This window comes from Rhinolophus sinicus, chromosome 2 (genome assembly GCF_057876585.1).
Source record: "Rhinolophus sinicus isolate RSI-liver-muscle chromosome 2, RSI-T2T, whole genome shotgun sequence".
Lineage (NCBI taxonomy): Eukaryota > Metazoa > Chordata > Mammalia > Chiroptera > Rhinolophidae > Rhinolophus > Rhinolophus sinicus.
This window is the reverse complement of record NC_142502.1, coordinates 13,042,051-13,068,592: the sequence shown is the minus strand read 5'-3', so window position 1 is coordinate 13,068,592 and position 26,542 is coordinate 13,042,051. Positions and strand designations below refer to the sequence as shown.

The window sequence follows — 26,542 nt, the reverse complement described above, 5'->3', positions numbered from 1 at the left end:
TTCACATATAATTTTGCAAACTATTTTAGGTGATCTCTCTCAGAGAGGTAGGTAGATGGATAGATAGAGAGATAGATATAGATAATCTCTTTATATAGAGAAATATTTCAGGTGATTCTCTGTAGTCTACCCACAGAACCCTTAGAAGTCTCCTGAAATAAGGTTATGAAGTTTTATTGAAACCCACACTTTTCATAATTACCTAGCTTATGAAATAGGAGATATTCTGTGTAGCACCCTTTCCATTTCTTCTCTCCTCCCTGTATTCACTGCCATAACACTAGTTTGAATTCTCTTTTCTTCTCATCAGGTCAGCTATGTAAAGCCTCGTGATGGATATCTTGCATCCTGACCCTGGCGCTGCCATGCCAACCACTCAGAAGCAGGATCTGGCACTGAAACTCATTCTCACCGTCAAATATCCCCAGTGACTTTCAACTGCCGGTGATTTCCAACCTGAGTACAAGTGTATAAGATCTATGAGGATGAAACACATCTTTCCTTTATATTCAGCCACATTCATTTTTATTTTTCATTTCTGTTTCTGTGTGTGCTTTACCACATAGTACCTGCTTATAATTAAAAATAAGTCAATAGTCATATATTTGTGGCATGTGCTTATTTTTTTAACTAATGAGGTGTGCAACCAATAAAGTTTAGAGACCAATGGTTTATACAATAAAATGCGAATTCTCTGACATGCAATAGACCCTATAAGTTGCCTCAAATTTTCTCATCCAACCTTATTTTCTCTCAATCACATTCATCCATTGTAAGTTCAGCTAAATCGGATTACTTGTTTTTCTCCTGAAGTGCTCTGAATTATCTAACATATATGCCTTTGTTCTTGCCGACCTCTTTACGTGGATACCTTTCTTTCCAGTCTCTGTGTGTCTAAGCTTCAAAGTCCAGTTCCAGTTTCCCTTTTCAAAGTCCTCCCTGGCCGTAACCCTGCTGGAGGCACTCTACTCTTTTTCTTGTGTCCATAGTGACCCATCTGTACTGCCACCAGGACAGTTTGACTCCCTGTCATAGGTCACTGACAGTCATGTCTAATATCATCATTGGGGGCAAACGTCTTCAGGTCAGCATGAGTCACTGACACCTTTTCCTATCTCATGTTGCCTAATTCCATGCAGAAATAAGTGACCGAGTCATTGTAACCTGGCCAGTTTTTCAAACCTGGCTTTTCAAAACAAAATACATGACAAACAAAAATGCCACAGTAAGCCATTAATCTTTCCTAGAATATTTGATATTTCATAGTAAATCAGATCTACTCTATGCATTTGCTCTTGGGGAAAAAGGCAGCTATAAATACCTCTATTTGCTCTGCCACGGGCTGTTCAAACACATTTGCCAGTTTCTGCAGAACGATGTATTTGCTGTCAGCCAGTGACGTAAACAGGACCTTCAGATCATTCTAGGGAGAAAGACAACAGGAAGATTTAACATGTGTAACAGGAAATTCAAAATGGTTGTAAACATAACACACATTCTTAGAAATACCAATATAATAATAGAGTGTGGGAATTTAAGTCCAGAAGAAACAGCACTGTCCTATGGGAAGATAAAAGAAACTGGAAACAATTTACCTAAGTGTCAAAATTGACTTTTGAAAACTGTTACACAAACCATTTCAGACTCAGTAGGAGAAGAAGTATACAAATAAAAAGCAATCCCGGTCGCCCTAATCTTGTTACGTCTGAAATGAATGCACACGTTTAAATACTCCAGCAGAAATAGTTCACTGATGATGTCTACCCCAGTAAAACGACCTGTAGATGTTATCATGATCTGGAAAAAAACATGATTCTTAAGAATATTATGATGCTTCTTCCCCTCTCTCCTCTCTTCTTTCTCTCTCTTCCTTCCTATTGTTTCCTATTTTTAAAGAATTTGCACAACCTTATAAAAAGCCATCCAGAAGTTTAGAAAACAACTATTATCCATGATGACAAAAAACCGTGTTAAGAGACAACACAAAAAGACCTAAGCCAAGCCTTTCATTCATAAACATTTCTCACTTACAAGTCCCAATATGTTTATATTAAGTTAGAGCTGTACAAAAAGGAGGTAACTGCCAGAATGTTGGTACTCAATTCTAAAGGGAATAGTAAAGTAGAACAAAATTTGAATGATGAAAATTTTAATTTCCCTCCCTAAAATATCAGCAAATAAGCTCTATTTCTTATTGGTCAGCAAACGTATATGATGGGCTGATTGTCCGATACAGGTTGACGCATCACATCGTTTTCACTGGGGGCTGATCAGACACAAGTTCACGTCACCAAGACACAAAAATTCTGACTGTCTCATGGGGAGAAGGATAATCACACCGAGGAAGAAGAAACATCTTTAAGGTTGTGTGAGAGCATTATTATACAAAATGCAAGGCTAAAAAGCTAAACAGTGAGTGGATTAGGCAGTGAAATTTTTTTAAAAAAAGAAATAAAATTAGAAAATAAAATTAGACCATAAAATTAGTAAAAAAAAGCATATGATACTGAGAGGCAATAACTGTCACTAACCGAAACCCAAACTAAGCTGTAAGCCTAGTTGCAGACTAAATAGGAAAATGTAATAACAGCTCTGGACAAATGGTGCCAGAAGCAAGGGTTTTGCTTATGAGTTATGATGTTTGTATTACACAACTGTATGCAGGATGAGGCCATGTGTGCCCTCAGAGCTGTGCATCTGTATGTACAAAAAGATATTTTCCATTCATTTGAACAGATTCATAAGAAATGCTTGCATCTACTTATACGTAGAACAGCATTTCTTCAGTTAATGTAAATGTGTAGATAACTGTAAATAACATAACATGGGCTAGAAATAGAGTGTGTATGTATTTCCTGTACATCATCTTTACATTTTTAATAGCCTGTTTTCTATCTTAGTTATATTCGAGTCAAGGGAACAGAAAACAGAGTTCACATTTTTAGAAGCGACAGTAATTACTGGAAGACACTGACAAGACAGTAAAGCAGAGAACGTGTTTGATTTAAAAATTACTAAATAAAAGACTTTAAGAGGTGCTGATAACCATACGGATGTTGGTAGCTTCTTAAAAATGAAAATTTAAACTATTTCTTATGACTACACTTGTGACACAGCAGGATAATTAGGGTATCTATATATTACGTACATAACAGACATTACAATTTTTTTTCTTACAGTCACTGGAATTACTTGTAGAACATTAAAGAGGCAGGATTCTAACTGTTTGAGAAACAGGTCCACAAAAAGTTTCAAGTTTTAAAATCCTTTGTGCTGCCTCTCTCAATAAGGAAGTCTTTCATTTTTCATTTTTAAAATAACTTAAAATGCTCAACTATAGAAATGTCCAGGAAATCTATTTGGGGTCAATTAAGTCTATGGGTGAAAAATTTCTAAAATACAGAATAGTAGATAGTTAATTTTATGATTCCATGTGGATTATATACATCTGTATAACATCTATGCATTTTTCCAGATCGTCTGTTGGGTATAGGATAATGTTAGCAGTTCGGCAAAAGCTAACACTCAAAGGTTCAGTGGAAAATGAAGCCATACCAGTCCAGTAACTATTGAACACTGATAGCATACCAGGTGTCCGGTGCAAAGTGAATTAAAATGGTTTGGGACGTGACCTTTAACTACTTAATACTGGGATTGTTTCTCTCAATTAAATTGGAGCACAAACATTTTAAAACATCAGTTTTTGTTCAGGAGCTGGCCACCAACACGTAGAAAACGGATGGTAAAAGAAAAATAGAGAACATGATTTAAAGAGAATTTCATGATTACATGTGTTACACTGGGTCCTCTACACAAAATAAGTTCTGGAGTATTCATGCTTAGTTCACATTTTACTCTCACTGACTCTAATCACCAATAAAAATGTCAATGTACTAAAGACACTAGCATAGTAAAGGCAATTTGAAAAAAGGAAAATATGCCTCCGAGTGATAAACACATTTGCACTTTTAACCCACCTCATTCATGGCTGATAGATTAGAATGCTATTAAAACTCAGTGCCTTGTTTCATGCAAGATGGATTTCAGAGTAATGAAACCGTTTATGTAAGTTGTACAACAGTTTTGCTGATTTTAGACATACCATGTACACATGTACATGCCATCAGATTTTGCATCCAAAACAAAATACCCAAGTAATCACCCCAGCTTTTCTTGACTCCAAGTGAAATGCTCATTTCTTTCTCTTATGCTACTCAACATAACAGATACAAATGCAAACATCCAGCTTACATCATTCCTCTAGCCACAGGCTTGCATACCCAAATGTCTACAATAACTATTTACATGATGTCTTAATTTTACCCCATATCCTTGCTCAGCCACTGGTACTGCCAGCGACCCATCTTGCCCTTTGGTCGGTGGCACTGCTACCCACCAGCCTTCTCTGTCAGCCAACGCCCCTCAGATGCTCAACTCAGAGTTCCTGGAATTCCTCAGCTGTCCCCCTGCTCTCATTCCCGTATCCCAGCCATCAACACATGCTATCCTATTGATTCTGCCTTCAAAATATACCTTGAATAGGTCTACTATTCTCCATCTCCCCTTCCATCAGCCTCACAATACAAATTACAAAAATATTCTTTGAATCAAATCTTGGCTTTAGTTCTCAATAGTTCAATAACCTTGGAGAAGTAATTGAACCTTTCCATTGGTTTCAGGTCCTCATTGGTTATAATAAGTACTACTATTAATACCAACAACAATAATATATATAAAAAGAAAAAAACCTTGCTGAGCACTTACTATGTTTCAGACACTGTTCAAGTATTTTATACAGTTTAACCATTTTAGTCTCACAAACCCCTATGAGGCAATTAATGTAAGTGTGGTTTAATAGTTGTGGACTCTAAGGCTCAGGGGAGCAGATACGATTATATAGCAGTAGGTGACAAAGCCAGACTTTGAACCCAGGAGGGTTGGCTTCGGAGACTGTTCTTCATTTTTGCTCTTCTGACTTTGCAAAATGAATATCAGAACAATGGTTAGGGATGTTGCAAAGATTAAAGACAGTAGTACATGTGGACATTTTTTTTTAATAAAAAAATGACACACAAACGTTTGTGATAATTTCACTTTGTAGTTTTCAGATCACAAACTACTGGAAGGCAGTGATAATGTGTCCCTCTAGATAAATATCTAGAAAATTCCATGTTTCTGGGCTAATGCTACATTTATTTAACATTTACAGTATTTTCTTTTTAGGCACATCAAAATGTTGACATCAAATTCGTGGCCTTAATTATATGTATCTATTTTAGAAAACGTCTATGTCTGTTAAAAATAAAATTCAATTAAAACTTAAGTACACCCAAAGGGCACTTTTTATTAGGAATGAGAATCAACACTAAAAGTTTATCAGCAGCTTTTGCATTTGCTGAAACTTACACTCATAGGAAAAGTTTCATAAGCACACAATGATTCAGTTGGCAACCGAACTGTAGTCTGGGGCTAAAAGGAGTAACTCTGAGGAATCAGGATTGGATAAGTTGTACAATATATTTTAACACAGGTGGAACACATTAGTCCACAGTCACTTTCAATGGGCCTGGATACTGGAGTCTAGGGTTCATTCAGTATCAACAGTCCTTCCCACATGGGTCTCTGGTCATATATTTTAAACTCCACTATTATCAACTGGAAGTTGTAATTATAATATACCATAAACATGACTCTTAGTGGTTGAATTTAAAGTTCTATTCAGCCCTTAGTTTGGTTGGCTGGTTTTCTCAACCCTTCATCTCTCGGAGCATAAAACTCCTAGTTTTCTAATCTTCAAGTTCAATTGCCTTGTTTTCTTGTAATGTTCTTCCTTTTTATTGTACGTTTGAGAAAAAAAAAAGGACTATAGCATACCTCAATAAGACACCCTGCTTATGACTGAATACGGCTGAAGAATGGTCAAACATCTATTGATAGCATTTTACCTGGAAATTTAGTATTTGTTGAAGTCTTTCCTTCATTTGATGACATCGTTGATTTACTACTGAGTCTAGCAAGGATAACCTTCCCAAAAGACACCCCAAAGTGTCCTCAATAACATCACGATTATCACCATTCTCTGGAAATGCTTGGGAAAACAAGTTCTTGTTCTTATCCATTTCTTCAGACATTTCTTTAATATCTTTGGCAAGAGTCTAGGGTTGATAAAAGAGAAAGACATTTCAATGGTTAGATCCATGACTCCATATACAAATCAAGTCTTTTCCTCATAGAAAGTCAAGCACAATGTCATACACTCACAGACACGAGCTGCCAAACTCACCTCTTGGTTGAAGAGGCAAGTCTCTGTTTCTTCTGGCAAAAGTGCTGTGGCAACAAATATACATTGTTCAACATCATCCAGCCAAGTGGAGGTGGCTGAGACCCCATCATATAACTTCTGTTCCAAGTGAGTGTTCTGACTCTTTGTCCCTCCACCCTGGGGGGGGGGGGGGGAGAGAGGGACAGGAATTCATTACAGTGTTTTGAGAAATCAAAGAAAAATACCAGGACAAGACTCTGGGGTCCAATGGATCTGCCTTTCAGGGCTATTGACTAGGGATGGGCTAAACAGTTCATGCCCAGGGGCGGACAAGTTCATGGAGACCAGGACCCAGGAGCAAACCCAGCGCGCAGCCTTACCTGGGATGAAACCTCCTCAAAGACCTGGTTCAATCCATCCAGCAAAGACGTCACTGCAGACTTATCTTGGGCCTGTCCTTCCCCTCTGTACAACGGCATGCCAGACAGGAGCCGGTTTGGCCTGCTGTAGAGCTGCAGGCAAAGAGGGGCAGTTTATTTAAGAGCTCATGTACGATGTTCAGGTTTTCTCATTTAGAATTGCACACATTGAAGCAGATACTGGAACATCTGTCCTGATGAAAACCTCTTCTAGAGAAATAGGACCTCTACAACACAGTATGTCCACTAAACACGGGAATCAGATTCAGCAAAGACAAGGTTTCCACTGATGGACCAAAAAAAGTGGTGGGAAAAATGCCTGAAATCTCATCATAACCTTTCTCTCAGCTTGTCTTCTTGGTGTCAGCACTCTCCGTGATGAAATAATCCATCCTAAACACCAGACCTAGACTGAGGCTTTTTCTTTCCTCATTCACTTACCTACCCCACACCCTGGTAGGCACTCACAGGGTCTCCCCAATGAGGACGATGATACAGCCCAGCACTCAAACTTTTAATCATGGGTCCAGTCAAATTCAGTTTCCTACACTTTTTTTTAGAACATCTCATCGTCACCTGACCTTCCAGGCTGATTACTCACTATCCTCTGACATGCCAGGCTCATTCCCCCTATAGCTGGAATGTCCACCACCTAGCCGCTCTTTAAAATCCATCATCTTAAAACCTACAGTGTACACACTATAGCGACTTCCCAAAAATATGTTCATTAAATGACCATTCCTTTTCTTCTCGGAGACTCTCACAGCCAAACTGCTTCTTCCTTGCCTTTTTTCACCTCTTCACACCAAAGAGAAGAAAACAGCCTAGGAGGCCCTTTGTACAAGTGACCAGTGAATCCTGAAAGAAAGCACTCATCTGCCAAAATGTCACAAAATAAAGAACATTCAGTGCTTTCCATTTCTAATTCCACAGGAAAGTGAGATATCAAGGTGAACCTAAACTTTTTAACAGTCCCGATATCATGTGGCAATGTCAGTGGTCATAGGACAAGTTTTTTTGCGTGTAAGCCTACGTTGGGGACTCCAGGGTGTGGACATGGCACTGACTGGGAGAAAAGGGAGCTCTTCAAGCAAAGAGCAGGTAATAGTGAAACATCCAGGAGGTCTGCAGTGCTGGATGGATCATACAGGTGTTTTAAGGTGAATGGACTACAGGGGGAACCCAGGGATTGGGCATTTAATAAATGGCGAATATGTAAGCATGGGATATTACGAGAAATAGCCCAGATTTATCTGACTTTTAGGACAGTCAGAAAAGACTGCGGTCCCTGAAGTAGGGCTGCACATATCCCTTACAGTCAAAGGAATGGGGACACACAACAACATGCAGGTGAGCTAGCAGTCAAGTCCCGGAGATCTACATCAGAAATCAAGAGTCCAAGCTGAGTCTGAGGAATGTTTGATCGGGGTGTGAAGAAGGATTCATTCAAATAGGCAGCAGGTCCATGCAAAAGGCTAGAGCACCATTTGTCAGGGTGAGTATGATGCTGGGACAACTGCCTCCAGGAATACAGTGCTTTATATTCCCCAGAGCTGGGACAATTCTTGCGGACAGTGGCAAAGGAGGTTCCTAGCCAGAGAAGGGGAGTGAGAAAGTGTGGCATGCCACACGATTTTGTAAAACGAGATCAAAATGAATGGCTCTGGAGGGACTTCGGCACGGTTCCCCATAGATGAGCGGACACATTCCAGCCTTGAGACCACCTCCTTTCAGGCCGTCCTGGCAAGCTGCATCTGCTTTGTTCAGCTCCTGCTTTTTCCTCCTCAGATGCACTGCATGTACTGATGCCCTTCACCTTTGGGTTCAGCCTCTTCCAGCCTCTAAACTAGTCCTGGCCAGAGCAACGAGGACAATGGCCTCCTCAGACCCACAGTAAAATCCTAGAATTTACTCTGTTAATACGACTGTCATGGAGTGGCCCAGATGAGCACTGCTGGCCCAGGAGCCAGGGCGAGGTTTCTAGCTTCAAAATCCTGCTGGGCCATGGCTGCAATAAGCATCACAGGCTTGCCTGTGGGTCAGCATCATTCACTAGCTCTCCAAGCGGTCGATTCCTCTGACTCTCTGGCTTCTGCTTAGTGAACCAACAGCCATTATCTGCCTGGAACCTTCTGTTGTTATAGTCAATTCCACTGGATTTGGCTTGCCTGATGAATGAGTCCAACATCACACAATACTTGCCCATCTTGGGAACCAGCCCACAGACGGGTCCTACTAGCTTTCCCTTCCTTTTAGACCCACTGAGGTCCCAACAGTTTCTCACTAAGATCTTCTGAAACTATGAAATACTGGAAGTAGCAATGGAAAATAAAGATAACTTGACAATTTTGTTCCAGATTTGTGGCATTTCTTTTGTCTTAGATGTGTACTCCTATACCTTTGATTTACATCCATAATTTTCCAAGTTGTGAATAGAGGGGGGACACTTGAAATTTAGTGATTTATGCTAATGAATACTCAGATATTAATCATCTCTGAGGAAAATCGTATCTAGGAATCACATAAATTCTCACATATAAATTTATAATTATTAGGGGAAATGTGAAACAGTCTTGTTAAAAAAATGTAGGAAGAATGATTTGTTTCATTTGATAATGAAAATATAGATTATTGCACAGTTATATTCTTAGCAAAGCTGTACATCTTTCATATTAGTTAATATATAAAAGCAAAATGTTTGATACCACTTGCTCTTGTTCCTGTTCCAGAACATCCTGTAGAAGTTTCTGCTTGGTACTAAATTCTTGATGTAGGCTTTCCCACTTCATTCTCATCTGGTCATCAGCAGGTGATTTCTCCCCTTCCATCCCCAACTCCTGGGATAACACATCAGGTTTTTCGCTATTAGAAGAATAAATAAGTTTACAATGTGTGCAAAAAGGTGGTAAGTTTTAGGTAACTGGCCTCTACAGTTTAGATCTGGCTTCTAAAATTAGAACCAGATTACTTTAATTTTTAGTTTACACTTTAAAACTGTAAATTACAGTAGAACATTTGAGCCCAACTATAAAACAAATATATTCCTACTCATAATTAAACCAAGAGCACAAGAATAATTAAAATATACATTGACAACACCTCAGTATTAAAGATATAAATAATCGTAACTTTTGGAATCAGAAAGTGTATGGATTAGTAGTTCCCTTTGACAAATAGCCCATGACTTAATTCAAAACCAGTAAAAATGCTACTTAGTGTTTTTACTCTGAGTCGAAAGAAAATACTACTGGCCAGGTGGCAGGACATAATGGGAGCCCAGAACATGGAAGGAAGGGATGGCACATCATCCTTAAAGACAGGCAGCCGTGTGGCAGCTGAGAAAGACAATGGCTGTAAGGGTGAGACACATCTGAGTTTGAATCCCTGGATCCAGCACATTAGATTTCTGGACTCTGAATAATTAGCTTCATTTCTCTAAGCCTCCATTTTCTCATCTTTACAATGAAGACAGGATTTATTTTACGGAATTATGAGAATTAAACTAAGAGACTATATGCATAATGCCCATAGCCCTATCTGGCAAATGGCAGCCACTCAGTAAGTGGGGCCCAATGATAATGATAATGGTAATAAAATGAATCTAGGGGACCCAAGTTCCAATAGATCCTAACTTATCAGGAGTTTTGAAGTCCTAACTCGAACCACAACATGTGAAAAATATATTAAACAGTAATCATTATTTTGATAGAACTTTTTGCTTGAGTGGGAAAAAAATTTGAAGTTCTTTAGCAGGATAACACTACACTCTACCCCAAAGCCAATTCTTTTCAGAATAATTGAATACAATAGTTTCTTTAGGTAAGTCTGTTGAAAGTAAGCCTTGAAAACTACCTATAAGCCTGTGATACAAGAATTCTATTTCTAGGATATAACTTAGAGAATCTATTCCGCTTGTGCAATTAGAGACATATTAAGAAGGTTAAGTTCAACAATGCTGGGAATCATAAAAAAAAGAAATGGCAACAATGTAAATGCCCAACAATAAGAAAAGGGATGACTAAATTATGTTCCCAAGATAAAATACTGTTAAGCAGTGACAATGAAAGAATTAGATCAATGTGTATCACCATGGATTGACCTAAAAAAGTAATGTTGCGTGAAAAAAAAAGCCAAAATAAAACTGACACTTCCAATTTTGTTATGCTAGTCTCTGGACTTTTCTGTGAGTTTTTTTTCAAAACAACTTTTTCAATAAAAAACAGTAAGTATTTATGAAACTAAATTTCTTTACTGTCCTGTCTTTTGTGGTAGTGAACTTATAATTCATCACTTTTACTTCATTTATGTTGGCATAACAATTTAGTTTAAAACCGGGGATATTTAATATCTCTACTCATATATTTAAGCATTGACACATATAAAATATCACCAGCATATCAGTCTTAAATTAGACCACAGCCTTTCATTTCCCATGAAAAATATTCTTCTTTCCCTTTGATATTTATATCAATTTCCAGTTGTTTCCTTGGAAATCTTGGAATTACCCCTCCATCAACCCTCCTATATGTCACATAGTCCTTATTTTTCATATATTACATTTGTACCCTTAAAGCAAGTGATGCTCCTCCCACAGGGGTTTTCTTATATAAACCAATTCACAACTGATAGTTTTAGAATATCAGCTAATACATTAAAGACTGAATGTAAAGTTTAATAGATATATAATATATATCTACATTACATATATATTACATGTATGTATTGCATATATAATATACATATATGGCTTCTGGATATTGCTTAACTTGTGCTTGGTTGTTGCTTTGTATATTTATGCATTGGCTTGAAAGACATGGTGGAATTGTAATTAACTAGATTTAAAGGTGACTTTTCTAAACAATTTGTGTAAAAATTAAAGAATTTATAAGCAGTGTTTAAGGTGAATCTTGTATAGAAAGTATCACAGAGCAAATTGCTCTTACAAGTATTTCGATATTTGTAAGAGTAATTTGAGGTTGTTTGCCTTTCATCTGAGTCCTTTCCAAAGCTCAGGGCCAGGAATGAAAAAAAAAAAAAAGAAAAGAAAAGAAAAATGCATGGTAATAAAGTTGCAGAAGATTCCTACTGCTTCTCTTTGTGATGAAGAGACAATGTGTGAATGGTTCTTTGTAAAAATAGTTAGGCAAAAATATTCAGAAAACTATGAGGAATGAATAAACATCTGAGAAGAATTGGAAACAGAACAGAAGATGCAAAGTGAAAGCAAGTCTGGACTCAGCGTCAGCATGGAAAGAACAGGAACAGCATTTGTCATTTCGGATTTATACAGACACATATTTACGGCCTTAACAGCATTTTAAAGCCTGATGGACAACAGAGATTTTTTTTAAAAACCCGTTCTATTTTAGCACAAGTTTTACAGATTTAGGGTTATTTTAATGGAATTCCTGACTATAGATGTCATAGTAGTATCCATTCCGATTCTTTTACATTGATATTTATTAGTTGTATCAATATTTTTGCTGTTTCTTATTTTGTTTTTCTTTTCTTGAATGCCTTTGTATTTCCTAAATATCTTGTCATAATATGTCTATTGCACTTGCCTTTTAGTTTTGTTTCTCTCTATCATTTTGCCCTTGAAATTCCTAAACACACACACACACCCCATCATCATATAGATATATATATGTATATAGTCAACACTGATGTCCTATGTCAACAACCTATGTCAGCATTGATTAAACTGAAAAAATAAATAAATAAAAGAAAAATCTCCAAATATGTCCTTTCCAAAGCTAGTTTTGATACTCTACATTCTAGTCTGGTTCTTACTTACATGTATATGTATACTACACATTCAATTTCGTATTACATTTTTACTTAGTATCACATACATTTTCTGATACTGTTATGTAATTTTTGGTTACGATTATATATGCATACATTTTTTCTTAGGCTTTTTAATACTAATGGGCATGTCTATCTTTCCAACTATTTGGTATCACAAATGATATTACAAAAATTATCTTCATAGTATGTATTTCCTCCCAATAAACGTTCAGAAATGCGAACACTAGAGTTAATGCAGTTCAAGTTATTCACCATCTTACGGTTGCCAAAGGATACCACTAAACTGCAACCTTCAGCAATCCGTGAACACCGAGCTTTCACTGAAACTTTTTTCCCAATGTTTTAATTTTGAAGAAAGTTTTTCTATCTATCCCCTCGGTTGACATTCACAGCTTTCGCAGCCCTTCTGTGACGAAAGTAGTCAATCTTTATTCTGATTCTACAGATGAGCAAACTGAGGCTCAGAGCTGAGTCACCTTTCCATGGTGAGAGCTATAGAACTCGAATACAACCCAGACCTGACCCAAACGACAGGGTTACTTCTGCTCTGCTGCAGTGCCTTTTCCTTCCAACCTTTAAACCAAATCTTCAACTGGAAGATTCTCCACTTCCCTACTTCTGTCTTTAACACTTCACGTTTCTGTGTATGTGACTTTCAGTCTCCACTCCAAATCAGGATTCAAGGCTCAAAGATTTTGCATGTAGAAATTACAGAAACAGATGAAGAAAAATCAAGACGTTTAGTAGGCACATATATTCAGTTTTTGTGCTAGGGGAAGATAAGCTCTTGTAGGGACAGGTTTTGCAGTTAGATATTCAGTTAGAAACATCATGGATCCAATTTTATATGCATTTCTTATTTGACTTCAAAGAGTGAACTCCTCAGTGTATTCTCTGGACAGATATACTGAGCATACTGGAAAGAGGGCACACAAGCTAGCCATCATAATTAATCACCATACTCACACTGTGCAACAAAACGTTCAAAATGCAAGTAAATGTAATACCATAAAGGCAAAACAAGATGACTAAATTTTTGCAGATGTTTAAAACAAAATTTTGAGTGAGATGTTTACATTGCTTCCAATGTCAGGAAAACAGTCACAATAAGAGATAAAGTGTTTCGAAACGTACCCAACACCACCAGAGGTCTCTGCCGCTGAGTGCTGGGTTAGAATTTCCTCTCCACGGCTGGCTACGGACCGGAGGAGACTCTTCTGCTCTGCTAATTCCTGTTCCAACTCCTGCTCAAGAAAAAGGACAAATGGAAACCATTGATACTTTGTGAATGTCATATACAACCATGGTTCTATGTCTATAAAATTACCAGAGAAGTCTTATAGTAAGTTTTTAAGTTTGCATATTAAATTTAAAAATGTAAAAAGGTGTGGTTTAGGTAAATGCACAAACATCTTTCCAAAGCACTCTAGATTTCTTGGCTTTGATAAAGAGATACCCAAAAAATATTGGTGGTGGTGATGGTGGGGGGAATGAAAAATAAAAATTTTGCTGGGCAATGGTGCCCTCCAGTGGTACAAAATGCACTTCGACTTTTCAAAACCAATATTGCCTTGTTCTAGCTAAGATGGATCCTCCAGAGCAAGTAGCTCTCTTAATTCCTCACTTACTCCATAAATCGGATTATCAATAGATTCAGTGTCACTCTTTCATTATTTATGATAAATGCCTTTTACTCTTTGAAAAAGTAAAGCATTTTAATATGCCCTATACAAAAAGTTGAGTGATCAATGAGAAATTGTTCTTATTCTTATCCAAATCATTCTCATTCAAAGCTCATTTGTTTCACTAGGCAATAATTTCCAATCCTATTTTGTGATGGTAGCTACTTGAAATTACATTTCTTAAAAAAAAATGTAACTCAGAATTTAACCAATTCTCAGAGGCCTCCCAGACGTTTGTGTTATATAAAATAGACTCCAGGTGGGGCAGGCCTGAAAATAGAGTAGGTAACCTTGATAAGGCAGATTTAATTGTTACATTATTTGGAAAGCTTTTCTTAAGAATAGACTTTAAAATGACCTATCGTCCCAGGGGTCACAGGTCAGTACGTTGAAACACTTAGCCAGGACTTGCTTGTGTCCAAAGAGAAGCTAAAGGGGTACTCTGTCTTTACTGCAGCAGTAACTTGGCCTTCTAAAACATTTCTCTCAAGGTGTTTGCTTAGCAGACCTGCTAGAGAGAGGTAGGAAGTGCTTTACTTTTTGGTGCTGGAGACTGCTCTGGCGCTGGTGGGCCCACGTGGTGCGAGCTTGGGCCAGCCATTCCTGGACACCGGGGCTCTGAGTGGCGCTTAGGTCCGCATCGCTCTCCTCCTTTTCTTGGGCCGTACCCTGCTTTTAATGAGGCAGAAATCAAGAGTCATACTACCCACAGGAAAACCTTAACCAAAACAGAGCACTGAGTACGTTAGTGTGGTCTGTGTAATACCAGAGTGGCCCCATTTGGGTATGAAACCACATTTAATAAATTAAAAAAAAAAAAATGGTAACACAAAACCCATCGAATTTATGGCATTTGCAGGAGGACGAACAGTCAATAGATGATTATACTCAGAAATGTTTGAGTGAGAAAACTGCCTATTTAGAGGCGAGGCTTTTTAGCTGACTGATGTGGTCACCAGATATTATTCCCGATTTTCTTCCACAAGAACATAGTAATTCTAGCTCTCACTTCCTGTACTATCACCACCAGGACCAGACCTCACTGCCATCTGCTGCCACTGCTGGCTTCAATAAAGGTCGACTAAAGGAGAAAGACAAAATTATTTATTTCCTGGGCAGGAATTTATCCTTCCTGTTTGATTGTTCTGCTGGAATTTAAATGGCCCTAAAGTATTGCATATCAGAATGGAATTAGTTCTGAATGACAGCCTCTCTACTCACATGCCAATGGTGCCAAAAAAATGTAGACAAGTGGACACTTTGGTCAACGTTGCTCAAGCAGTAGTTTGCCACAATCAGAAGTGTCTGGACGCTGATGGTAACCACTTTGAGCCCCTCTTGTAATTGCAGAAGTCAAACGTGACTTGTATTCATCTTTTGTTATCGGTATATATTGAGTATTACAATTTTAATACCGTTTTCCTTTCTTAAGATGGTATACATTCTTTTGGCACCCTCTGTATGTGTGTATGTCAAAGGATCGATTATACAATTTTAATATAACTCATTCACTAAATACTTATGAAGCACCCACTGTCTGTCCGTCACTGTTCTAGCACTGGGGGTATTTTGCGAAGGAGGAACCAGACAAGGGCCCTGCTGGAGAGACAGACAATAAACCAGCAAGATAGGAGAGATGGTGGTAAGAGCTACAAAGAACAGGAAACGGGATAGAAAGTGAAGGTGAAACCTTTCTTAGGCTGTCCAGAGAAGGCATCTTCAGAGGTGACAATTGCTTTGAGTACTGAATAATGAGAAACTGCAAGCCTGGAAAAGGTGTAGGGGGAGGGAGGGCCTGCCAGGCCTAGGGATCAGCAGGAGCAAAGCCCGAAAGGAAAAAGCAGCACAGCATGTCACAGAGAGCAAGAGCAGTGAGGGGGCCGGTATGGCTGGAGCACGTGGGGCAGAGAAGAGGGACATTCTGTAGGTTGTTGCCACAGAGGAGTCGCCCTGTTGTCCAGGTTCAGAGCTGCTGGTCCCATCCTCCCATCCTCCCATCCCTTGGTTCTTCTCTGCTGAATCTGACCGTGGAATGGGATCCAGCCACTCCAGCTCATCTGGCCTGACTGCCCAAAGGGACCATTCTGTTTCTCCTAGTTTAAGAATTTCACACTATTATAGGGAGTTAGACAGGGTCGGTTTGCCCTTCTGTCTTATTCAGTAGAATCTCATAATTAGATTTTAAAATGTTTGAGATGATGAACTTTGCAACATTGGTAACAGTGCTTGAAGCTAAATGAACAGAAGGAAACAGTGAAATTTACAGGGTAGTATTATATATAATCCTCTCCCAGATTCTGAGCCATCTTAGCTCACAGGTACTTCCTTTCCTTGATGACCCAGACTCCCCGCAAGAGAATGTGGTGTAGGTAGAGTGATGGGGGTGCCACGGATCTGAAATATGCTATCTGCATTTCGCAGGACCTTCAGAATGGGTGGTTAGTGACACCCAGCTCAGGATATTACCTAGTCCTCCAGGGATGCCTCTCCCAGAAAAACAGCGATTTTCCTGAAAGTGGGAGGTGTAGAGTGGGTGGACACTCTTCCAGGACTGACACCCATAAATTTCTACATGAAACAGATTCTCTCCCATCTGAAAACACACCATCTACCCAGAATAAGCTCTGAGAGATGCTGGATTTTCTGCTAAGGACGAAATAGCAGGTTAACAGGGCTTGTAGAGAATGACCCCAAAGAAATTAGTGTACGAGACTGAAAGTTGTTCTGCGCCAGAGCTGTTCCAGCTGATGAAACAGTGGCCATGGCCACAACCTTCTGACCGTCGTCTATGGGATCCAATCACTTCCTCTCTGCTCTGCTGTCAGCAAAGGTTTGTTTCCAGAGCCCATCCTGAAGACTCATGTGGCAACTTCTCAGGGCACCACCTCACCCTTCCAGGCAGATTACTACGGTCTGTCTGAGAGCTTTTCTTTCAAGTTCCCCACATAATATGTGTGCTTGGAAAAAAGACAACTGCGATGTTAGGTCGTAAGGACCGCTTACCCACATTTACATGCACAGATACATACTCAGATTCGAAGACTTGAAGTCTAAGGAAGCGAGTCATATTGGACTGAATCCACAGCTTTAGAGAAAAATAAATTATGCAACATCTAAAGCAGATGCCTAGCATGTACTCTCTAGGTGATTAGGGTGGTTTTTCAGTGAGTAAATTTTTCTCCGACCGATTTAGTCATCATGCAACATTATACTTGGACCACAGGAAGCAAAAAAGGATTAAGAATCCAGCTCAGATTTCATCCCTTGTCCCTTGAGGATGAGAAGGCACTGACACAAGGAATAAAATAATGGTAATTACTTTCTCTGAGGTCTGACAACAGTTTTCTCTCCTCTCTAGGGAATAGGAAGCAAAGTGACTTCTTCCCCCAGAATCCGGTCCCCAGAATCCTTGGTGGGTGGAGCTACATAAGCTGTTTAGGTTGGAAATACGAGAACAGTAACCACTTTTGCCAGGAACATTCTTTGGAAGATTAGTGAGGATTGGGGAGTGCTAAACATTACATAAAACATTTCTTTATGGAGCTTTTCATTATTTATATAGGGCTAACTCTCTTTTCCCTGGATGGATAATACTGCATGAAAATGACCTAAACTTTTATGAAGATATAACTCAAGAGATATTATTTTATGCCAGTAAGTCTGTCTCTTCATATAAAGAAGGAATCTATTTGGGAGGAAACTAAAGGAATTGGTTATTCATTAATAAGAGTAGAAGTCCGATTATTTAAAAAGAATGGCCTCAATAGATAGGACCGTTTTACAGATAAGTAGCACTGAGAATGGATGTGCTTCTGGCCATACACAACTTAGGAAGGGATTCCAGCCTCCTGAATCCTGCAAACCCCAATAGAGGGGCACGACCTCATGGACATGTATGTCATCTATATTCAGTGGAAGATTTTTTCCCTCCCAATTAATGTTAGTTCATTTCAGATCAACTCTGAATTTTCTACACGAAGGGAAATGAAACTTTTCATGGCAACAGTAATATTATATAAACATATATTCTAATATAAACTGTTTAGTCCTACAGTTGGAAAAATAATCCCCTCCAAAAGTTCTAATTATTTTTAAAAAATCAATATTTTATATGCTGGAAACTCATTAAAGATGAAAGATAATGGGATTTATAAATATTTTAAAAACAAACAATGATCAGTTTCAATGCAGTAAAACACTACCACATTTTCCTGTATTTACCCAACAGTATCCTCAGGAAAGCTTATCCCTGCACGCAGAATCAGGACTTTGGAAATTCTGAAAAATCTTCAGGGCTATAGGCGCAACCTGCGGGGTGTGAGAACCACAGGGGCGGTCAGTGTGCTAAGGCCAGCCGTGACCAGGCTCAAACCTCGCCTTCAAGCGTGTCAGGAGTTCCTTCCCTCCCAAAGAATGTGGTCTGCAAACTGTTAGCTGTTGTTATTAATTATTACATGTTCTGTGATTTGAGCACTTACAGCGAGCATTACTTGCATTAAAATCCTCAGGGTTTTTTTTTTTTTTTTAGTCAAATACTCTCATTATCCCTATTTTACAGATGAGAAAACTGATTTGTAAGAAAGGTAAGGGAAGTTCAAGGATCTCACCCCCAGTCACCTAGTTAATAACTGGGTGGGGAGGCTTAAGAACAGCAGTTCCAAAGTGATGGCCCAAGAACCAAGTCGGCTGCTAGATATGCTTTGTTTGGCACACAAATTATTTTAAAATTTTAGAAGTAAATGTCAATGTTTAAAAATTGGGAGATTTTAGATAGAAATCCAAAATTCCTTCCTCTGGAAGATCTAGTTGTGGTGCCCGTGAATTTCTGTATGACAATAGCTGGGGCTGAGTAGGAGCTGTTTATCCGACAGGGGACCAGCTTGCCAGGGTTCTGACTGGGCCTGCGTCAGTCCCTTCCCAGGCCCCGAGGGCTTGGAATTTGTGTCCCCACCCAGTTTAACCCCTCCCTGTGCCTGTGTATTAGGTAGTCCCTTCCATTCCAACCTGCCTCAGGGTGGGGCACACCTGAAGCTTTATAAAGGAAAGGAGAGCTATTCCAGATAGAAACCTTGAAGTCTTTCTCTTTGGTTTCTTTAGAGATTAATTGTTTATTCACATACCACCATGGGGTATGGGGGTATGGAGAGGGGGTGTCATTATGCATTCGATTGATAACACCTCTTAACAAAACCAAGTGAGTTATTGTGTAATTCTACAGTTAGGAAACCATCCTAGTTTTGTGCCATTTTCATATTTTTAAGACTTCTTTTTGTTTTAATTCATAAAGTCAGATTGCACGTGCGCTGTAAAGTATGCAAATTTAAGGTGAAAATCTGTAATTTGTCTTTATTTGCATTTATTTCTCCAATAGTGACTTCAAAATATCTTTTCATATGTTTATTGGCCGTTTGTATTTTTTCCCTTTAAATTATCTCTTCATATTTTTTGCCCATATTTCTATTAGGTGACCTTTTCTTATTGATTTACAAAATATTTGTGGAAATTAAGGGAATTTATTACTTGTCATGTGAATTGCATAGTTTCTTTCCTATTTGTCCATGTCTTTTAATTTGGTTAATATTTTTTTGGTCATACAAAACTTTTTCATTTTTGTGTAGTATTTTTAAACAAACGGAAATTCTGGGTTTTGGGTTTAGTAGCAAATGTCCTTCCCATCTTAAGGTTTTAAAAAATATATACCCATATATCCAGAACTTTTCAAGTTTAATCTTTACATTTAAATCTTTGATCCATCTGCGATACATCTTTTTTCTATAAAGAATGAGACAGAAAGTCCAGGTCATGTTATTTCAAGTGGTTTGCCTATTAGCTTATTATTATTTGCATTGAGTCGTATTTTATCCACTGATTTGAACTGCTACATTAAATGTTTATCAAATTCCCTTATATACTGCAGCTTCCTTCTGGAATATGTATTCTGTTTAATTTTTTGTTCATCCACTTCTTGCACCAACACAGGAATATTTTAATTATTATAATACTGTGTTTTGATGTAAGACTCATTAGCTCCTTTTAAGTCTTCATTTTCAGAATTTTATGGTCATTTCATGTTTACTTTAGTCCATATAATAAACCTAGTATTATTTTGTTACACTCCAAAAATACTCATATATAGTTGAGGATAACTTAAACTTATGTATTAGTAAAGGAAGAATTGACATTTTTAAAATATTGTAGTCTTATCTAAGAATAAAATTTAGCTCTCCATTTTTTTTTACTTTATTTTGTATTTTCAATTAAGTTTTTAAATGTTATTTCTTAGAATTCCAAATATTTTATACTTCATTGGTATTATAGACGGAAAATTATTATACACTATTTTTCCAACTTGTTTTTTGATTCTCTATTTTATCTTTTTAATAAGTCAGTCATCTTACTAAATTTTTCCATTGCTTCTAATAGTTGTCTGTTAATTAGGTTTGATGTTTCAGATCACAGAATCGTAAAATTAGCAAAGAACTGAAAATATGTAGTTTAGACTGAAAAAAATCATCATTACACTGAGATAACAGATGTAATCACGGTGAACGTACATTAGGTTTCCACTTCGATATTTGTGCCCTGCCCCTCCCAGCTTCTGTCCTCAAATACAGGTGTCTTCTTCCCTCCTTACACTGCAGTTCTAAGATCACACCCTCCCCTATGATCCCATTTGCTCTCTCCTACACAAGAAAATGGTTCTTGCAATCTCACTTCTGTTATATCAACTTCTCCTCTACTGAGTTATTTCCATCTACATGGAAAAATGTCATCATTCTTCTTGTCTTAAAAGGAAACAAATTTTTCTTGACCCACTTTGTGTGGCTTATCCCATTCCTCTGCTCCCCTTTACAGCGGAACTCCTGCGTTACCTGCACGGCTCCTCTCCACACCTCTGCTCCCATTCTCACTTCCATTGCAGAGTGCCTTTGGCCTCCATTGAAACAGCTGTGGCTGAGGTCATGGAAGACTCACATGTGGGTAAACCAGGTGGTCAGGTCTCAGTCCTCATGTTACCTCACTTGTCTTCAAGTGCCTTCCGGGAACCAAAACCTCAGTCTTCCCCCCACATCACTGGTTTCTCTTTTTTACTCTTTTTTGTGGGCTCTTCCATGTCTTCCAAACTCTTAACACTGGAGTGTTGCAGGGCTTGGTTCTAGGACCTTGGTCTTCTTTCTCTCTCCTCACTCCCTGGTGATCTCATCCAGTCTCATGCCCTTAAGGACCGTCTACAGGCTCAGTGGCGGTCTCTCCCCTGAATTCCTACCACTACTTGACATTTAATAGGCATCTCAAATGTAACCTGTCCAAAATTAAACTACTGACCTAACTACTCTTTCTCCCCACAAATCTGTTCCTCGGATAGTCTTCATCTTCTCAACTATCCAGAATCTGAGAAGTTCTCGTCACCACTCTCTACCTCTACTCTATGCCTTCCAACTGGTTTCTCAGCTTCCACCCAGACCCCCTTCAGTGGTTAAAATCTGTTCTTGTCATTCCTCTGCTCCCAAATACTCCAGTGGTTTCTTATCTTCCCCAGGGCAAAAGCCAAAGTCCATATGATGCCTACAATGATGCCTTTGAACCCGGGGCCCCATGTTACCTGTCTGGCCTCATTTGCTACCACTGTCCTCTTGCTCACTCCACTCCAGCCACACTAGCCTCCTTGAGCATCCCAGGTATGATCCCACCTGGGAGCCTTTGCACTTGCTTTCCCCTTGGCCTAGAACTCTCTCCCTTCATGACAACTTGGTCCACACCTTCAAATATAACCTTAGGATGGCTTCTGTGGTTCCTCTGTTTAAGGCGATAAATTTGCCCAGCCCCACCTTTCCCTATCTACCTGCCTTATGGCTTCTTACCTATAGCTCTTACCATCTTCTAACCTAGTAGATAATAATGCTTTTTAATGTTACTTATTATCTGTTTCTCTCAACCATAATCCTTGGAAGACAGGAATATACAGATGTAAATATAAAAATGTGTATTCAGATAGACAATTGTTTCCCATACTCCTTCACTCTATCATATAGAGTAGTAGCTGGCACATAGTAGATTCTCAATAAATATTTGCTTATTTTTTGCATAGGATAATAATAGTAACATCTAATTTGTAGGGATTAAAAAAGAACAAAATAAAAATACTGGACAACAACAGTATGAAAGGTGCAGGGGAGAAATCTGAATAAAAGTATTTTAAAGCCCTTATATTGATCTGGAGGGAGATTAAGATATAAATTTAGAACTTTAGGTATGCATGGTAAAAAAAAAAAAGAAGGTAAAAAGAACGAAAAGCATGCAACCATTTAAAACAAGGTTAAAAGGAGAAAGGATAATAGAAAGAGCAGGCAAAAAATAGAAAACTAAAAGAAAGATGATAGAAGTCTGAACATGTCAGTCATAACAATAAATTTAAGTGGACTAAACCCACCCTTTAAAAGTTAGAGATTTTCTGATTAGATAAAGTGTTTCAAACCAACAAAATACAGCTAAATGTTCATTAAAAGAAGCAAATCTAAAACATAAGGACACAGAAAGGTGAGATCAGAGGAAAGTTAAAATAATACTAGGCAAATATTATCCCCCAAAAGCTCTAGTAATATAAAACAAAAATCACTATCAGGAAATATTAAGGTCACTACATGATAGTAAACAGCTTCATTTCACCTGACATATGTGACAAGATTAAAGTTGTGGACCCTAAATAAAAAACTCTGAGTATACCTGAAAAGTAGAATAGAAGAGAAATAAAAGAAAAATGTAAAAATGGCATAGGACATCTTAATCTATGACCTATGTTTAAATATTTTTAAATACTATGTATTTGCAAGATTTGGGTATTCATTTTCATTTCTTTTCTTTTCCTACACTGCAATCGTCCCGTCAATGGATTTAAATAGTCATTATAAAACCTATTTGAAAATCGATGCCCAAGGTTGCATAAAGCAGGTGCATACATAAGTGTGCACCATTCCCCGCCTTTTCCTTATACAGCCCAGGCTCAGAAAGGCACGCCAGCAAGGCACAGTATCCGGCTGCCCAGCAGCCCTGCCTCGCTGCCGCTGGCTGGCGCCCTCACCTGGATGTTGAGCTGCTTGTCGTGCAGGGCTCTCTGCAGCTCCACAAGGCTTCCCTTGAGGGTTCTCAGCTTCGCAGCCAGCTGCTCAGCCTCGTCCTTCGTGTGGGCCTTGCCCTCCAGCAGCAGGTTTTCACTGTGGACGGAGAGCTCCGACAGGGCTACCACCTTCTGCTCTATTTCCACCAGCATGTTCTGGGGTGACAGAAATAAGGATGAAACTCACACACCCGCTCTGCAAAGACCGTTTCTCACAGCAGAACACAACACTTGCTTCAGTCTTTCATCCAAAGAACATGTCTTTGTGGGTTTTGTTTTGTTTTTTCCTAGTTTGCCTACAGCCTGAAAGAGTAGTGTATAGATTTAAAAAAATTCCTTGAGCTTCTTAATTTTTCTCTTATTTAAGATTAGATATTATAGAATAAAAGACATATTGGAAAAGCACATGGAAAGCCCATTTTGTATAACCCCTAGATAAGGAGAAAAGACCATCCCTTAATGTTATCCCACTTTTACAATTATTTTATTATTTTACTGTTAGATTGTAATGCTTATAGCTGATAACAGTAAAGATGTCACATGATAACCCTTGTCCATGTAAAAAGGATTCTCTTTCAAAACATTGCTTCTTTGGTTTCTTTCTTTCTTTCTTTTTTTTTTTTTTTTTTTTTGAGTACTGCTTTTATTTCTTGATTTTTATTTATTTTTGTTTCTTATATGATGTATTTTTAACCTTACATTTCTGCAAGTTTCCCTAAGGATTTTACTTTACTTTCTGTCACCACTCTCTAGTGCTGCTGGGTTTCTTCTAAAATGGAAACTAATCCTGAAGAAGCAAAATAGTTTCTCTTCATCCACGGCAAGACTTAAACCAAAACCAAACAAAAATCTAGCAGAACAAATAATACCCATTTTCTTTTCTACAGAAATTGTTCTGTTTTTATATTCCTTAATTCTGAACTCTTTGAAATGTACTTTCTAATCTATCAAGTAATTTTCAATCAAGTAATTTATTAATAAGAAAAGACATTTATTTCCCTGTTCAAAATCAGAATTCGTGCCATAAACTTTTAAGAATATAGGTTTGAACCAAAAAACGAAATGGAAGTATAAAATTTTTAATGAAATGAGGTTTAAAGGATGATATCCTAAGCATTATTTCCGAGAAATTAATGTAATTTTGTACAGGGATGAATTTTCCATTAGGTACAGCTGGCATAGTATTGAGGATCCATAATATTTTGGGAGGTCCAAGAACATGTCTTGATTGTAATTTCTTTTAAAATCTGAAGAAAAAGTGAATATAATAATCATGACTCTACCCTGGATTATATTAGTTTTTGTATCAAAGCAGTTATAAAATAAAAATATAATTTTTAGTATTTTTATAGGGGAAGGGGCCCATGGAAGCAAAGGGGGTCCCAAAAATCATAATGTGGCCCTAATATTGTATAAGAGCCACACTTAGAATTATACAACTGGCTTAAATACTAGATTTGAATTGACCAAGGAACTGCTGTAAACTTGTGTGATGCCATATGTTTCTAGTTTCTAAAATTATTATCAAAATACCATTTCAATACTCTGTAAAAGTCCTGAAATATATTATCTGAATTATGGACTTTATACATGACTATAAAAATAGAGATATGCAAAAGGGAGCAGTGGGAGTACTGATGAAACATTTTAAAATTCTAGTGCATGTGGTGATTTCAAGTGCTAGAAGGAAATGCTAAAAATAGATGCCTCTTTTCAGGAAGAAACTTTAGAAAAGATGATATAAAGAATAGAAAACACTAGCATGTGTCTTATATTCATTTTTTCTTCTTCTGATTTTTCTTTTGACATATTGTCGACCATTAAGGCAGAGAATAATAATGCCTTGAATGCATATAGGTAAATTGCCCAAACAATTTAATATTGAAATTTGATGATTGGTACATGGGAGTTCTTTAGTTAGTCTCTATATTTGTATGTGAGTTTGAAAATTTCTATAACCAAGAGGTAAGAAAATTATGTGACAATAAAAACCGTAATGCCATTACCTCCTACATTAATTCCTAGAGACCACACATCAGAGGAAGGAAATTTTCTGCTCCGAAAGACAACCTTCCCATGTTCAATCTATCCTTCTATGACTGACAGTTTTTCCAGGTTTTCCAAAGAATATTAGAATTAGAACCAACATCGCAATGGAGCACCTTCTGTTGTATTTGTCCACAGTCTGATTTACTGATACTAATTCTCATTGGCTTTGTATTTCTTATTAGTCACCAAATATACACACTACATGTTTTGGTATCTATAGTCTTTTAAAAATGTCCCTTAGAAAGTTGAAGATGTTCTAAAGATTAGAAACTATTGGTAAAATTTTTCAAAAGACTAAGTTCATGTTTGAATTTCATTTAAGCTTTTATAAGGTATTGTTTTCCTACTCTCTAAATATGTAAAGTACATGGGTTGTGAAAAACCATATACCCATACCAAGCCTTTTAACCATTATGCTAACTGTATGTTTTTACATTTAAAAACGTGCTTTGTGATTTGACATATTCCTTCGAGACGTTTGTATACCTGGCAGTCCACCAGCTGGGCCTCCATGTCCATGGGCTCCTTGGGTGTACCCAGTGCAAGGTCCAGGGTGGCCTTGGTGGTTAAGAGCCAGTGGTCCAGCTCGTCGACCTCAGAACGATACCTCTGCAGAGCCTGCTCCTGTCTCTGTTCCTCCAGCTGATCATTTAACTTCTCCTAACGAATTAAGTAGAAGGTAACATGGATCACCCTAGGGTAAAATCAGTAGGATTCCACACAATAGAGCAGTGGTTCTCAGCCCTGGCGGCACATCAGAATAAACTGTGAAACTTAATTAAAAAAACAAACAAACAAACAAAAAAAAAAAACATATGCCTGGGCCACGTACTAGAACAACAAATCAGAATTTCTGGAGGTGAGTCTCAAAATTAGTATTTTTTTAAAAGCTTCTCCAATGATTCTAATGTGCACCTAGCATTTAAGGGCTCTTATGTAACATACCTGCAGGACCAGGAAGATAATGTGAATGGATGGAAATTGATCAAGGATTAGAACAAAACAATGGCCTCAGACAGTCAGTAGATGGCAATAGGTGCTTGACCTCAATGTTGGGGAAACTGTAGGGAGGGGTGGGGACTGCGACAAACTGAAGAACAGAGGGTCCACCGAAAAAAGGCAGCATCATGCAGGTTCAGGCAATTGATTTCCTGCAAGAAGTGGTGGCCCATTGTTACTAGTTTCTTGAGTGAAGACAGAAATT

The 26,542-nt window shown here is 38.0% G+C and overlaps 1 protein-coding gene across 22 annotated transcripts in view; it reads right to left on the bottom strand.

The window, feature by feature from the left end:
- Nucleotides 1–26,542, bottom strand: part of SYNE1 (spectrin repeat containing nuclear envelope protein 1) — a 414,622-nt gene that overhangs the window by 105,904 nt on the left and 282,176 nt on the right. For 15 of the 22 annotated variants that reach the window (XM_088795370.1, XM_088795376.1, XM_088795381.1 and 12 more), the window contains 9 exons: nucleotides 25,825–25,998; nucleotides 23,254–23,445; nucleotides 14,712–14,846; nucleotides 13,627–13,736; nucleotides 9,387–9,543; nucleotides 6,643–6,774; nucleotides 6,284–6,439; nucleotides 5,946–6,155; nucleotides 1,322–1,423 (listed from right to left, as the gene is read on the bottom strand). In XM_088795370.1, coding sequence (XP_088651496.1) covers nucleotides 1,322–1,423; nucleotides 5,946–6,155; nucleotides 6,284–6,439; nucleotides 6,643–6,774; nucleotides 9,387–9,543; nucleotides 13,627–13,736; nucleotides 14,712–14,846; nucleotides 23,254–23,445; nucleotides 25,825–25,998 — 1,368 coding nt within the window. Of the gene's footprint in view, nucleotides 1–1,321; nucleotides 1,424–5,945; nucleotides 6,156–6,283; nucleotides 6,440–6,642; nucleotides 6,775–9,386; nucleotides 9,544–13,626; nucleotides 13,737–14,711; nucleotides 14,847–23,253; nucleotides 23,446–25,824; nucleotides 25,999–26,542 lie in introns of those variants that run through there. The other 7 variants (XM_088795377.1, XM_088795390.1, XM_088795368.1 and 4 more) reach the window with 3 other exon arrangements.